The 16664-nt window shown below is 43.3% G+C and overlaps 1 protein-coding gene across 30 annotated transcripts in view; it reads left to right on the top strand.

Annotated features, from left to right (window-relative positions):
- CELF4 (CUGBP Elav-like family member 4) overlaps positions 1–16664 on the top strand; it is a 1399301-nt gene that overhangs the window by 1293575 nt on the left and 89062 nt on the right. For 22 of the 30 annotated variants that reach the window (XR_005746938.1, XM_040336074.1, XM_040336067.1 and 19 more), the window contains 2 exons: positions 1717–1782; positions 9884–9964. Coding sequence is in view for 29 of the 30 variants with exons in the window: in XM_040336074.1 (XP_040192008.1) it covers positions 1717–1782; positions 9884–9964 (147 nt within the window). In the remaining variant the exon portion in view is untranslated. The remainder of the gene's footprint in view (positions 1–1716; positions 1783–9883; positions 9965–16664) is intronic. The other 8 variants (XM_040336069.1, XM_040336063.1, XM_040336058.1 and 5 more) reach the window with 1 other exon arrangement.

Raw genomic sequence — 16664 nt, 5'->3', positions numbered from 1 at the left:
AGTAAAAAAAATGACGTCCTAGCAACGTCATTTAGCGCAATGCACGGCGGGAAATTTCGGGACGACGCATGCGCAGTTCATTCGGCGCGGGGACGCGCTTCATTTAAATGAATCACGCCCCCTAATCGCCGATTTGAATTCCGCCGCCAGAAATACACTACGCCGCCGTAACTTACGGCGCAAAATCGTTGAGGATTCGAAATTCTGCCAGGTAAGGTACGGCGGCGTAGCGCATCTCTGATACGCGGCGCAAGTGCAATTGTATGTGGATCTGGCCCATAGCATTTACAAAATAGGGGATAGTTTTATTGCATTTTTTATTAATATTTATTTTTTTACTACTAATGGCGACGATCAGCGTTTTTTTTTTTTCGCGACTGTGACATTATGGCGGACACATCGGACACTTTTGACACATTTTTGGGACCATTGTCATTTTCACAGCGATTAGCGCTATAAAAATGCACCGATTACTGTGAAAACGACAATGGCAGTGAAGGGGTTAACCACTAGGGGGGCGCTGTAGGGGTTAAGTGTGACCTCGTGTGTGTTTCTTACTGTAGGGGGGGCGGGGCTGGACGTGTGACGTCACTGATCGTCGTTCCCTATGTCAGGGAACAGACGATCAGTGATACTGACACAGAGAAGAACGGGGAAGGTGTGTTTACAATCACCTCTCCCCGTTCTTCAGCTCCGGTGACCGATCGTGGGACTCCGGCTGCGATCGGATCCCGCGGCCGCTGTCAAGGAGCTTAGGACCGGGTCACAGGCGCGCTCGCGACCCACGGCTGGGCACATAAAGAGGACGTACAGGTACGTGATTGTGCCCAGCCGTGTCATTCTGCCGACGTATATAGTCGTGCGGCGGTCCTTAAGTGGTTAATTGCCCCTCATTTTGGTCTTATCAACAGCTGAACCTTGGATTACGAGCATAACCTGTTCCAGGAGAGAATGTTCGTAATCCAAAGTACTTGCATATCGTGCTTGCTTCGGCAAAATTTGCCCCCCCCCCACCTCAGGACAAAAGCGGTACTGCACACCTGTGGATGGTGCCAAGTCAGCAGGAGACGATCCCTCTCCATCTAAAAAAAAAAAAACATTCCCCCTAATCTTTACAATAAAATGACCGCTAGACGTGTGCAAATCGCAAAAAAAAAAAAAGTTTTGCTCCCTTTTGTTACATATTTTATTTTCTATTCTATTCTCTTATTTTCTATTATATTCCCTTATTTTCCATACTCTTTTATTCTATTATTTTATTTTATATTCTAGTCTACTCTTTTCTATTCTGTTCCCTTGGTTTATATTTTATTTTATTCTATTATTTTATATTCTATTATTTTATTTTATATTCTATTCGGTTTAACTCTATTCTTTTATTTTCTAGTCTATTCTATTCAGTAATTTTCTAAATAAAAATAAATAAATAAATGAACCGCACGTGTCTGATGACCGCGTATCACACAAAAGCAACACGATATCAAAGTAACAAAGTGGCTTGTGTCTTGACACGTGGGAGTCATCTTGTGCTTCTTAGTTTGCAAGAGAATAAAATATATAAGATTTGGGTTTGGGAGGCGGAGCCTCGGGCTCACTGATCTCTATGTAACTGTCACTCCTCCCTCCCTGATTGGTCGGGATGTGCCGTATTGTACTGAGCAGTCTCACTCTCCCCCATCTGATCACTAACACCTTGTTACTCTTTTGTTTCCACAGCACAGAGCCCCACCGCGGCAGACCCCCTGCAGCAAGCCTACGCCGGAGTGCAGCAGTACGCAGGTCGTTAGTATTAACACTTTCTCCTAAATAATTATAGATACTCTCCGTCTGTCTATAAGGGAACCCGGCCAATAGGGATCCATCTTTGTATAACATGAATTCACCACCTAATAGGGCAAACAGTTTATGTAAATAGGCTAAATCCTATACTGTACTGTTTACATCATTGATTTAAACATGAAAAAAATACCAGATTTGGCCACTAGATGGAGTGCAGTATCATAGAATTTTTTTTTTGTAATACTTAGCTCCATCTAGAGGCCAAATGCTGTATTTTCTGTTTTAAATCAATGATTTACATTTTAAAGGCATGGGATATAGCTTATTTTACATTCGGGTTTTTTTTGCCTCATTCGCACAGAACAAAATGACGTGCGCTTTCACTGAGCGAATGGCCATGAAAATCCATTATAAATACACCCCACATCCACTCATAATTATCCATTTTTCTTTCCCGCCCTGTTTCTTTCTCCTTGGCCTGTTTTTAAACAGTTAGGGGCAGATCCACATACAACGGCGCATTATTGCGCCGGGCGTAGCGTATCTAAGATACACTACGCCGCTGTAACTTACATTTTTTTTGTTCGAATCCTCAGCGAATTTGCGCCGTAAGTTACGGCGGCGTAGTGTATCTTTGGCAGGGTAAGGGCGCGCAATTCAAAACGATGTGATGGGGGCGTGTTTTATGTAAATACGTCGTGACCCGACGTAAACAACCGTTTTTTTTAACGGCGAATGCGCCGTCCGTGGGGGTATCCCGGTGCGCATGCTCGAAATTAAACCGGAACGAGCCAATGCTTCCGACGGTGACGTCATTCTACGCAAATCCCTATTCGCGAACGAATTACGCAAACGACGTAAAAAAATTCAAAATTGTACGCGGGAAGGATGGCCATACTTAACATTGAGTACGCCTCAGTATAGCAGCTTGAACTATACGCCGGAAAAAGCCGAACGCAAACGGCGTAAAAAAAAAATGCGCCGGACGTACGTTCATGGATCGCCGTAACTAGCTAATTTGCATACTCGACGCGGAATTCGACGGGAACGCCAACCTAGCGGCCCCCGAAAAAATTGCATCTTAGGTCCGACGGCGTACTAAGACGTACGCCTGTCGGATGGACCCCAGATGCCGTCGTATCTTGTTTTGAGGATTCAAAACAAAGATACGACGCAGGAAATTAAAAATTACGCCGGCGTATCACTAGATACGCCGGCGTAATCCTTTTGTGGATCTGCCCCTAAGTCTTCCCAGAATTAAACTTTAACCAATTGCCGACCTGCCAACAGTACTGGTTTAGAAGTGTGTGCCCCTCCCGTTGTCTGTATGGATCAGTATTGTGATCACAACCAGAACTATAATAGTGTCCCCAATAGCATAGTGTCCCCAATAGAATAGTGTCCCCAATAGAATAGTGTCCCCAATAGAATAGTGTCCCCAATAGAATAGTGTCCCCAATAGAATAGTGTCCCCAATAGAATAGTGTCCCCAATAGCATAGTGTCCCCAAAAACGCAGTGTTAGATGTGTTTTTTTTTTACCAAAGCTGTTTAGCATAATAAAGTGATTAGAACAGAAACATTTCGGATGTACAGACCCGGGAACTCAGCACAGGGATGGTGGGAACCCCTCATAATGGGCACAGCAGGTGTACAGACCCGGGAACTCAGCACAGGGATGGTGGGGACCCCTCATAATGGGCACAGCAGGTGTACAGACCTGGGAACTCAGCACAGGGATGGTGGGAACCCCTCATAATGCGCAAAATATTTCTATAGACCCGGGAATTTAGTGCAGGGAGGATGAACCCTGACCCACAGCCTAACACCATCACCTCCATGTATAAACACAGCACATGCGGCGGTCATGCATATCCCAGGCTGGTGAAGACTCGGCTGAAAAGCAGCTTCTCCCGGGAGGTTTGCGATGCTCTTGGCCTCCTATTGTGTGACACGGGTATAGATGATCTCCTGGCAGCCCTCTGACCCCAGTGTAACCAGCTCTCTAATCTCCCCGCTGACCCCAGTGTAACCAGCTCTCTAATCTCCCCGCTGACCTTTGCCTGCCAAAATGGCTTTCAATGAACCGCGCAATCAAAAATCAATAGCTGTACCATGGCGGCTGCAAACGCTGAACATACACCGATTTACCGGCCCTATCGCAATCATCGCCCGCCATGACATCTCTGTTATAGCCTCGGGGAGAAAAGAAGGCCTGAGCCTAACTCAGAATCTGCGCCGACCTAAGTTTAAGTGTATTCTCAAACAGAGATACACTTAAACCTATCTAAGATACAACGGCTTGCGCCGTCCTATCTTAGGGTGCAATATTTAGGCTGGCCGCTAGGTGGCGCTTCCATTGCGGTCGGCGTCGAATATGTAAATCACTAGATACGCCTATTCACGAACGTACGCCCAGGCCGACGCAGTACAGATACGCCGTTTCCGTAAGAGATAGGCCGCCTAAAGTTAAAGATACCCCCTAGGTGGCGTAGCCAATGTTAAAGTATGGCCGCCGCTCCCGCTTCCAAATTCGAAAATTTTGCGTCGTTTGCGTAAGTCGTCCGTGAATAGTGATTTACGTCATTTACGTCCACGTCGAAATCAATAGGACCGTGCGGCGTACTTAGCCGCAATGCACACTGGGAAATGTAGGCGGACGACGCATACGCCGTTCCAAAAAAACGTCAATCACGTCGGGTCAAAGCATATTAACATAAAAAAACGCCCCCTCAGCCTATTTTGAATTAGGCGTGCTTGCGCCCGCCGCAATTTACGCTACGCCGCCGTAAGTTAGGAGGCAAGTACTTAGAGAATACAGGGCCAGATTCACAGAAGAGATACGCCGGAGTATCTAATGATACTCCGGCACATTTTCAAATTTGCCGCGTCGTATCTTAATTTGTGATTCACAAACAAGATACGACGGCTTTTGGCTAAGATCCGACAGGCTTACGGCTTCGTACGCCTTCGGATCTTAGGCTGCAATACTTTGGCCGCCGCTGGGTGGAGTTTGCGTCGTTTTCCAGCGTCGGGTATGCAAATGAGCTTTTACGGCGATCCACGAAGGTTTTCGCGTTCGTTTCGTCGTCGCTAGTAATTTTTTCCCGTCGCAGAGTTAAGCCTGTTTTTATATGGCTTAACTTTAGACGAGCCATGTTAAAGTATGGCCGTCGTTCTCGCGTCAAATTTCAAATTTTTTTTTGCGTAAGACGTCCGGGAATACGAAAGTACGTAACGCACGTCGCCGTTCAAAAAAATGACGTCACTTCCCGCAAAGCACGGCAGGAATTTCAAAACGGAGCATGCGCAGTACGTCTGGCGCAGGAGCGCGCCTAATTTAAATGGTACACGCCCCATTTGAATTAGGCGGGCTTGCGCCGGACGCCTTTACGTTACACCGCCGTAAGTTTGCAGGCAAGTGCTTTGTGAATCAAGCACTTACGCTGAAAACTTGCAGCGGTGTAACGTAAACGGGATACGTTACGCCGCGGCGCAGGTACCTGAATCTGCCCCACAGTACTTGCCTCTCTGACTTAAGGCGGCGTAGCGTAAATACGATACGCTACGCCGCCTTAAAGTTGCGGCAAACTACGTGAATCTAGCTAATTGAAGCCAAAGGATCAGCATAACACCCAAACATTTTCAGGGGGAGCCCGGCATGAATTGAGACAGGCTTACCAATGTATCAGATACGAGGGCCAATATCGCTGTCTATATTTACCAAACATCAGCCAGAAGGAGGGAATTAGCTTTTTTGCGCTCAAAGCCAACAATGGATGGATAAAAAAAAAAAAAAAAGAAGAAAGAGTCAAAACGCATGAAAAATACATTACAAGAGAAAAATATGAGTCGATGTTAATTATTTTGCGATCACGGTCGATCACCAGCGGACCCATCTCGGCGGTTTTATTACACCTGGCATGCCACGCTCGGCAACATAAATATATTTATGCAAGTGAATTTTGTTAGCCCATAAACACTACATTAAAAGGAATGCTTCCGAAATGATTGTGATTACAACAGCTGGCAAGCGTTTCATGGCCGGCGCCTGGCCAGAGGCCACCAGCAGAGGGCAGCAAAGATAACGCACCCGTCTCGCAAACTGTCAACTCAAGGCATAGAGAATTGTACTGAAAACAAAAAAAAGAAAAAAACCTAGTGAAGTGCCAGCGTGAAGAATTGGCATTTAAACTTGCGCTGAACATGATTATAATCTGTCACCATACATAATCTTTTCCTTTAGCGTTTCCAGAACTCCAGCAAATGGTGCAAAAGACGTAGACGAGCGCGGCACGTCACATAAATACAGCAATTTACATCCATTATTCCTGAGTACACGAGATTAATATATGTTATTACGTTTTTAGTTTTTTTTTTTTTTTTTTTAGTTTTTCTCCCTTGTGCCAGCTCCCGCGGTATACTGTACTATTCGTTTACAGGGCACTCAACTGTCGTACAATATAATTGGAACCGGCAATAAGCTTATAACATGGCATTACGGCACACTGAGCTGCTTGAAGAGGGAGGGAGGTGTCAGGTGTGTGGGAGCCGAGGACTGAAATTAAAAGCTTTTTATTAAAAAAAAAAAAAAACACAACAATGAAAGTAATACGAGGAAATGTTCCATGTTCCCCCTTTGCACCATAGGACAGTATAATGGCGTGAAAATTGTTAGGGGTGGTGTTGTAAAACCTGCACAAAAGTTTCCAAACTGCAATGATATTTCCATTATTTAAGAATTTATTTATTTATTTGAGATTGTTGGATTTTTCACTATTTCAGAGTAGTGACGATCATAACCAAAAGCCTACTAATCCTAACACCAGTCCCTAAACCAAACCATAACCCCTAAATGGGACCTAACCGTAACCCTCAAATTAACCTCTTTAACCTAACCGTAACACTAAACTTATGGTAGCACTCAACCCAACTTATCAACCTAACGCCAACCCTAAACCAGTAATTGTAGTCACAATCTTGCGTCATTATTTACCCCTCAACCTTAAACCCTAGACCTAACCAAAACCTTCAACTACAACCAGTAAATGTTACCACAACCCCAAACCATTACACCCTAGACCAGGGGACTTTAAACTGTCCTTAGACCTAACCGTAACCCTCAAACTAACCTCTTTAACTGCCACCAAAACAAAACCCTAAATTGCACAAACCTAACTGCAACACCAAACTTATGGTAGCACTCAACCCAACTTGTTAACCTAACTGCAACCCAGAACCAGTAATTGTAGTCACAATCTTGAGTCATTATTTACCCCTCAACTTTAAAACCTAGACCTAACCAAACCCTTCAACTACAACCAGTAAATGTTGCCACAATCTCGAACCATTACACCCTAGACCAAGGGACTCCAAACTGTCCTTCAGGCTTTAGGGGGGCTTGACTGTGACCAGTAGAAGTAGAAAATGCTCTGGTGTCAGTGGGAGTAAACAAGAGTAGTGATGATCATAACCAAAAGCCTACTAATCCTACCACCAATCCCTAAACCAAACCATAACCCCTAAATGTGACCTTGGACCTAGACGTAACCCTCAAATTAACCTCTTTAACTGCCACCAAGAAAAACAACCCTGAATTACACTAACCTAACCGTAACACCAAACTTATGGTAGCACTCAACCCAACTTTTCAACCTAACTGCAACCCTGAACTAGTAATTGTAGTCACAATCTTGAGTCATTATTTACCCCTCAACCTTACACCCTAGACCTAACCAAAACCTTAAACTACAACCAGTAAATGTTGCCGCAAACCCAAACCCTTACACCCCTGACCAGAGGACTCCAAACTGTCCCTTGGGCTTTAGGGGAGCATGATTGTGGCCAGTAGGAGTAGAAAATGCTCTGGTGTTAGTGGGAGTAAACAAGAGTAGTGATTATCATAACCAAATGCCTACTAATCCTACCACCAATCCCTAAACCATAACCCCTAAATGTGACCTTGGACCTAGACGTAACCCTCAAATTAACCTCTTTAACTGCCACCAAGAAAAACAACCCTGAATTTCACTAACCTAACCTTTTAAAATTATCTGATGGATAAAAAACCTATAGAAAAAAACGATCGTCTGTGGGTACGTCCATCGGTTAAAAATCCACGCATGCTCAGAATCAAGTCGACACATGCTTGGAAGCATTGAACTTCATTTTTTTCAGCACGTCGTCGTGTCTTACGTCACCGCCTTTTGACACGATTGGTTTTTTAACTGATGGTGTGTAGGCACTGATCATCAGTCAGGTTCATCGGATAATTGATGGAAAAATCCATCAAACCGTTTTCTAACCTATTGTGTGTACAGGGCATAAACCTATCCCTAAACCGTAATTTCTAGTCCCAATCAAATTTCATCTCAAGCCTTCAATTTAACCATAAGCCTCAGCCTTAACCCATAAACCCAGCCCTAACGCATAAGATCTAGACCTAAATGAACCTCAACTTGAACCCTAAATTTAACCATAACCAGTTTTACCTGTAAACCTAGAACTGAACCGTAACTTCTAAGACCCAAACATTAAATTTAGCCATAAGCCCTAGCCTTAACCCATAAACCCAGTCATGAGCCATGACATTTAGACCTAAACAAACCTTAGCTTGAAACCTATATTTAACCATAAGCAGCCTCAACCTATAAAACTAGCACTGAACCGTAACATCTAGAACTAATCAACCTTCAAACCTAAACCTCAATTTAACCATAACCACCCCTATCCTTAACCTGTAAACCTAGCCTTGAACTGTAATATCCAGACCCAACTGAATCTCAACCCAAACCCTGAATTTAACCATAACCCATAATCGTAGCCCTGAACCCTAACTCCTAGACCTAAATGAACTTTTAACCCAACTGTTATACCTAACCATAACTGCAGCCTTAACTTGCAAACCTAGCCCTGAACTGTAACTCCTATACCTAACCATAGCCCAAAACTACAATCCATAAACCTAGTGCCAACCCTGAATGGTAACCCCCTGAAAACTAACAGTAGGCTTGAGCCATAACTACTAGCCCTCAACCTATCACCAACCAACCCTCACCTGTAATCCCTAGACCTACCTAAAACTGCTAACCATTAATATATTAGCATAACCTTGCAATAGCCATAATATTAAAAATCATTATCACTGTGTGCTGCAATGTGGTATTGGCCAAAAACAATCCTCTGTGTTAAAATATCAAAACATTTTGGAACCAACATAGAATAAGCAAACACATCCCATGCTGATATTTGTAAATTTCACCCGCCTTGTACTGAAAGGGGTAGGCATGGAACCAACATATTAAAGCAGTGGTTCTGAAGCACCAGATGATGGCTCCAGGGCCTTCAGCCAGCTGTTGGTCCTCTGACCTCCCACAATACCTTCCAGCTCCATTAGTGCTCCCCATCCTCCCCTGGGGCCCCTCAACCTTCCACAACTCACCCTGCCTCCCCATGACCCCCAACCTCCCACAGTGACCCCCAGCCCAGCGTAGTCCCTCCAAACCTGCTGGAGAGTCTTCCACCCCCCATAGTTTCCTCAACCTCCAACAGTGTCCCACAATGCCCACCAACCTCCATAAAAGTCCCCCAGTCCCTGCAGCACCCTCCAGTCTTCCACAGCTCCACTGCAAAGCTCTCAGACTTCTGGGAATACCCCCTGTCTCCTCAAGAGACCCCATCTTCCACAGTTGCCCCCTAACCCCCTCCAAAATCCTCATCCCCTACAGGGCCTTCATGTTTGCAGCAGAGTCCCCTAACTTCCAGAATCCTTATCACACCTCCACAGTGACACCTACCCCATTCAGAGCTCCAAGCATTTCAATTCATACTTTGCATCCCCATATTTTTATTGTATGAGTTTATTATTATTATTTTAATGCTGTGGCATGAAAGGTTTCGGAAGAATTTACTGGGTCCTTGTTCTCAAAAAGGTTGAAAATCACTGTATTAGAAGGTGTCCTGAACTTTATAATAACTTCTTTTATATATGGTAATCGGTTATATTTTGCCTTTAAGCCCTTGTTATGCTTTATCTGGAGACTGGAGTAATTCTTTGAATCAAGTTGCTGACAGTTTTCCTTCTCTCTTCCTGTTCCCCCCAATAGCTGCTTATCCTGCTGCCTATGGACAGATCAGTCAAGCATTCCCCCAGCCACCTCCCATGATCCCACAGCAACAGCGAGAAGGTGAGTAAGCAGATTGCATGGAGCCATCCTTACCGTATGTTGGACCCAGCAACGTTATCAGTGGGTCTTTGGGCCTCTATAGGCAATTCTGGCAGAGAATGGCTGGTGGGGAGGGTTACCAGCGGGGGGCTGTACATAGGAAAATATCACAGCACCCTGCCTCGGTACTCCTCTTAAAGCCCTGTAGACATGGGCCTGTACACATGGGCCAAATGCCGGGCGACATTGGCCGGTTCAATAAAAAAACACCTGTCATTCAGCACATGTGTAAGGCAGCCGGTCCAACAGAAACCGGTCGTTTGGCCGGCTTCTGTCGGACGAGCATGCTGGAATACCAGCGGCCGACCAGCTGCTGATTAGCACTCTCCAGGGACTCTGCCTCCTCATTGACTGAGCCAATGACTCCCGCTGCTGTCAATCACAGCCAGTGAGCCAAGGAGAAGATAGAGGGGAGTGGGGCCGAGCCACGGCACCGTGTCCATATGGACTCCGGTTCCCCCACAGCAAGCTGTTTACTCTGGGGGCATTTGGCAAGAGGGTGGAACCAGGAGCGCTGGTGGGGGACCCGAGAAGAGGAGGATCTCAGGGCTGCCCTGTGCAAAACCTTTTCACAGAGCACGTAGCAGTGGTGTATTTAGGTTTTGTGTTGCCCTAGGCCTGACGAAACTCGTACACCCCCTAATTTAAAAATGACCCACCCTTTCCCTGTCAAGGCCACATCCCCATTTAAGACCTGCCCTGACATTTTCCAGTGGGGACACTAGTTCTGAGGACCTTGGGGGGGCAGTAGAGTCCCTTAATTTGCAGGGATTTACTCTGACTTCCTGTTTTGCTATGGAGCCCGTCGGCTGACTTTTTGACAGTTTTTAGCTTCCCGACAAGGCATCTGTTTCTCTCTAGCTGAGAACTCAGGTGGGAGGTCCGTTTTTATGATAGGACAGTCAAAACTAGAAGCAACGCTAAGCCCACCCTCCCCAGTTGCGGAATGCCGCCCGCCCACACAACAACCCATTGGTTGGGGTCTGCCACCCTAGCCTCCTCCATGTGTATGGGCTGTCCCTCCCTCTGATGGTGGCCCTGCCAGTATTATTATACCGGCAGTAGTGCGGCCGCTTTATGGGGGCACTAGACTGATTTGCCTCCAGGCCCAGTCCGCCCCAAGAGTGGCGTTACACTAAAAGTGTAGCGCAAGCCACGGGGACTCTTTTCGTGCTGCCCCCCTGCAAAGTGTTGCCCTAGGCCTGGGCCTTGTTGGCCTAGGCCAGCGTTTCTCAATTCCAGTCCTCAGGCCCCCCCAACAGGTCAGGTTTTCAGGATTTCCCTCAGATGAAAAGGCTGTGGTGATTACTAAGGCAGTGAAACTGATCAAATCACCTGTACAAAATAATGGAAATCCTGAAAACCTGACCTGTTGGGGGGGCCTGAGGACTGGAATTGAGAAACACTGGCCTAGGCCATGATACAGCATTGGCACGTAGGTATAACATTTTTTTTTTTTTTTTTAAACTTGACTTTAATATCCCTTTAATCAGAGCAAGCTTGATTAAGGCTCTTCGCCAAAACGCGAAAGCTGTTCTTTTAAACTCACCGCTATATAGCCAATAAAGTCTTGGAAATGGATGTTCGAGTTGCCAGCCCTAAATATTTCCACACTATCCAATAATAAATTAAAACATTTTTTTTTGGCTGAAGTTGAGATAAAATCTAAAGTTCTGTTTTAACAAAATATTGTTTTTGGGTGGGGTTGCCTTAGATTTAGAGAAAGGACTTGTAGGAGACTTGCACCTCACTAACTCCAATTTCAAGTCCATTCCGCTTGACCTCAGCTTTGTGCATTCACCCCGAGAATTGATGAAATTACCACTGTGGCAGATCCATGTTTCCACTTTGTGTTCGGCTTTGGTCAGCTGCCTATCAATTGTCCCTAACCTGCTAATGACTTGTACAGGACGCACTTTGTTCTGTCCTACATGGAGCTCTTGTGGCATCAATCTCTGGGCTGCCGGGATGAGCTGAAGTTTAATCAATAGCAGCAGAGCAAGGGATGAGGTAATAGGACTCGGCTGGGAAGAGGCGCTAAGCTTGGCGAGAGATACCTGATTACTGCTGAGCCTTACTAATAGACGGTGCTGTATCCAGGAATGGTGGGAATGAATACTCATGAAATCAAGTCAGGCCACATGGTCTAATCTGCCGTTGTGATCGACTTGGACAGAAAGAGAAGTAAACAGCCTTTAAAAAATAGAAGGCTATTCAGGAGACAAATATTGATTTGGGAAGCCAGGAGGGATTTCTTAAAATTGCTTTATATTCGGCTAAAATTTTGCCAAAATTTGTTTCAGATTTGTGTGGGGAAAAAAAGATGTTGATATGATAATCACATGTTAATAAACAAATGGTTAGGGATAGTAGAAGGTCTCATTCATGTGTGTGGTGGATAAGCAATAAAAACAAGCGGTTGATCAACGTTTTTACCGCCTCCCCCAACCAGTTACTGGCAAGTCAACATGGTCAGCAGGTATGTTTGTATTCATTGCTGCAGTCACTTTGCATGGCTGGCTGGTAGGCAATGCCGCTTTCCAACCGCGCCCCATTGAGGTTAGTGTGACCATATGTATGCAGAGCTTTCCTAAAGCAATCTACTGAGCTGACCAGAACCACCTCTGGAGGGAGTCTGTTCCACATTTTCACAGTTCTTACTGTGAAGAAACCTTTCCATATTCGGAGATGAAATCTCTTTTCCTCTAGACGTAAAGAGTGCCCCTTGTCCTTTGTGTTGACCGTAAAGTGAATAACTCAACACCAAGTTCACTATATGGACCCCTTATATATTTGTACATGTTGATCATATCCCCCCTAATTCTCCTCTTCTCAAGAGTGAATAAATTCAGTTCCTCTAATCTTTCCTCATAGCTGAGCTCCTCCATTCCTCTTATCAGTTTGGTTGCCCTTCTCTGCACTTTCTCCAGTTCTCCGATATCCTTTTTGAGAACTGGTGCCCAAAACTAAACTGCATATTCCAGATGAGGTCTTACTAATGATTTGTACAGGGGGGCACAATTATATCTCTGTCTCTGGAGTCCATACCTCTCTTATACAAGAAAGGACTTTGGAAACTGCAGCTTGGCATTGCATGCCATTATTGTGCTTATGATCTACTAAAACCCCCAGATCCTTCTCCACTACAGAAAATGTATGGACAGACGCACTCCAGAAAAATTCCTTTAGTTGCCTTTATTAGTAAAATAGGATAAAAAAACACTACAAGCCACAGCAAGAAAATAAGACACACAGCTGACACGTTTCTCACTAGTACTAGTCATAACTATGACTAAGCACCAAATACTAGTGCGAAACGTGTCAGCGGTATGTCCTATTTTCTTGCTGTGGCTTGTAGTGTTTTTTATCCTATTTTACTAATAAAGGCAACTGAAGGAATTTTTTCTGGAGTGCGGCTGTCCAAACATTTTTCTTTGTTATTTGCTATACACATTGCCAGCACCCTTGGTCTCTGAGAGGAGGTTGATCACCAAAGTATATCCACCTGGAGCGGTTACTTCCCTTTCCCTATGCAATACAAGTTCCTCATCAACGCCCTTTGGACAAAAGTCCTACGCTTTGTCCGCAGAAAATCTGATTGTGTGTATGAGGCTTAAACCGGTGTTCACAAACCTTCTGCACAGGTGGATGAGGCCTTCGGGTTAGAAATGTGGTAAGTAATAGGCCGCGTACACCCGGTCGAACATGTCCGCTGAAACTGGTCCAGTTTCCGCGGACATGTCCGACCGTGTGTACGGCCTAGCGGACAGGTTTCCAGCGGACAAAAGTTTCTTAGCAAGCTAAGAAACTTGTCCGCTGGAAACATGTCTGTCGGACATGTCCGATGGTTAGTACACCTAATCGGACATGTCCACTGGTTATGACGTGTAACCAGCGTCCCGAAATCCCGCGCATGCGTCGAATTGATTCGACGCATGCAAAGAAGCATTGCACTTTCGTGTTTGAGAACGTCGGTGTCTTCTACGTCACTGCGTTCTCTGTCCGCGGGGATTTTGGTCTGATGGACCAAAAGCTCCCAGGAGACATGTCCGATGAAAAAGGTCCGCGGACCGTTTTCATCGGACATGTCTCCTCGTGTGTACGGGGCCTTAGAGTTAGTGATAGCATTAAGGTTAGGTTAGCATTGAATTGCCATTGGGTTAGTGTTAGGGTGTGTGAGTAGACACTGTCTTGTGGTATCTTCCTAACACCCAGTCACAGCATGAAGTAGAAGGATGAGTAGGGATATAGGCCAAAATGCGTAGACCTTTGTATCTGCTGTACTCTACCTGCACTAATAAAATAACCATTCCTGGATGAACGCGTTGCTGGCTTTCCGTTTTCTACTTCATGTAAAAGTTAGGCTTGGCATTAGGGTTCCTCTGTTCTTCAATATCAAGTAATCGGGAGGCCAAAGGAGTTTATGTAAACCATTTTTAAATCAATTGTCCCCTTTAAACCACCTTACGGTATACCTAAACCCAAGAACAAAAAAAAAAAAGCCAAGAGCTAAGACAGCTCTCAGAGTTCCCTGGAGATATAAACAGATGGTTTAGACCACCAGATGCCATCAATCACATTTGGACTGACTGACCCTTTAAAACAAAAACAAAAATCCAGAAAGGTTCCTCTTTTAATCCCCTAATTAAGAATTACCTGAACTCCTTGTGACATTTTCTGTTAGACTGAACTTCAGCTCGGATCTGTTTACAAATTACCATCCAGTTTATTATGGGCAATTATTTATCGTTGTTGGGATTTTATGGAAAAAGGCATCCATCACCGGCATGCAGCCACCTAAATGTCACCGCTGTTTTGCTGTAATCAGAATGGCTCCATTAACGATGCCGTCTCCATTTTATCACTTTCCACATAAAACACGAATTGATTTTATCTCTTCATATAACTATTTTGGTGGCATTAGCACACTCCAAATAATGTATAATTAGCTAAAGAGAATAGTTTGGGAAACATATTCCGAGGGTGATTTCCAGAGGCCTACTGAAAGGTTGAAAGATCGGTGGACCATCCTAAAAAGGTCAGGAGAGAGGTAGCCCAAGTGTAATAGAAATCTGAATGCATCCCAAAGGCCGGGGGCTCTGAACACCCTAAATTTGGTTATTCACAAAGAAGCTTTGGCGTGTTTCCAATGTCGGCAAAATTGAGTTGATATTGTAGCACTTTTGGCCATAAGGCCAATTCAAAAAGAACACATGGGCATATGAATTGAAGAACCTCATGTCAGAAGATCCAGATACAGTAAAACCTTGGATTGCGAGCATAATTTGTTCAAGAAACGTGCTTGTAATCCAAAGCACTTGTATATCAAAGCAAATTTCCCCATAGGAAAAAATGGAAACTCAAATGATTCGTCCCACAACCATTTATTCATAGGTCCTTCAGTTTATAGTCCATATAAAAAGATTAGAGCAATGTGATAGGTTGTGCAACCATAAAATGTCCATCCACAAATGGACCCGAAGGGTCCTATACCGAAAGAGAATAGAACTTTATTTTTTTTTTATTTTTTTTTATAATGAAAGGGAATAGTACTTTTTATTTTTATTTTTATTTTTTTTAATGAAAGGGAATAGTAGTTTTGTTTTTTATTTTATTTTTATAACGAAAGGGAATAGTACTTTTTATTTATTTTTTATTTTTTTATAATGAAAGGGAATAGTACTTTTGTTTTTTATTTTATTTTTATAACGAAAGGGAATAGTACTAATGCCAAAAAATAATATATACATTTTATTGTATTATGATTTGTATTAATAACTATTTTGCAATCCAAGCCTGTAATTTTTTTATTTATTTTGTTGCTGATTCTTCTATTCCCCGGTCTCGTGTGCGCGTTAACTTTTTTTTTTTCCACCTGTTTTTAGGACCCGAAGGGTCCTATAACGAAAGGGAATAGAACTTTTTTATTTTTGTTATAATGAAAGGGAATATTACTTTTTATTTTATTTTAATTTTTTTTAAAACGAAAGGGAATAGTACTAATGCCTAATAATATATACATTTTATTGTATTATGATTTGTACTAATAACTCTTTTACAATCCAAGCCTGTTTTTTTTTTTTTTTTTATTTATTTTGCTGCTGATTCTTCTATTCGCCGGTCTCGTGTGCGCATTAACTTTTTTTATCACCTGTTTTTAGGACCCCAAGGGTCCTATAACGAAAGGGAAGAGAACTGTTATTTTATTTTTTATTTTTTTTTATAATGAAAGGGAATAGGACTTTTGTTTTTTATTTTATTTTTATAACAAAAGGGAATAGTATTTTTTATTTATTATTTTTATAATGAAAGGGAATAGTATTTTTTTTTTATATAACGAAAGGGAATAGTAGTTTTTTTTTTTTTATAATGAAAGGGAATAGTACTTTTGTTTTTTATTTTATTTTTATAACGAAAGGGAATAGTACTTTTGTTTTTTATTTTATTTTTATAACGAAAGGGAATAGTAGTTTTTATTTTATTTTTATGTTTTTTATAACGAAAGGGAATAGTACTAATGCCAAAAAATTATATATACATTTTATCGTATAATGATTTGTAATAATAACTCTTTCGCAATCCAAGCCTGTATTTTAATTTTCTTTTATATATATATTGCTACTGATTCTTCTATTCCCCGGTCTCGTGTGCTCTTTTTTCT

Source organism: Rana temporaria, chromosome 1 (assembly GCF_905171775.1).
Source record: "Rana temporaria chromosome 1, aRanTem1.1, whole genome shotgun sequence".
NCBI classification, from domain to species: domain Eukaryota; kingdom Metazoa; phylum Chordata; class Amphibia; order Anura; family Ranidae; genus Rana; species Rana temporaria.
Note: the sequence above shows the minus strand (reverse complement) of the source record. Positions and strands in the feature narration are given on the sequence as shown.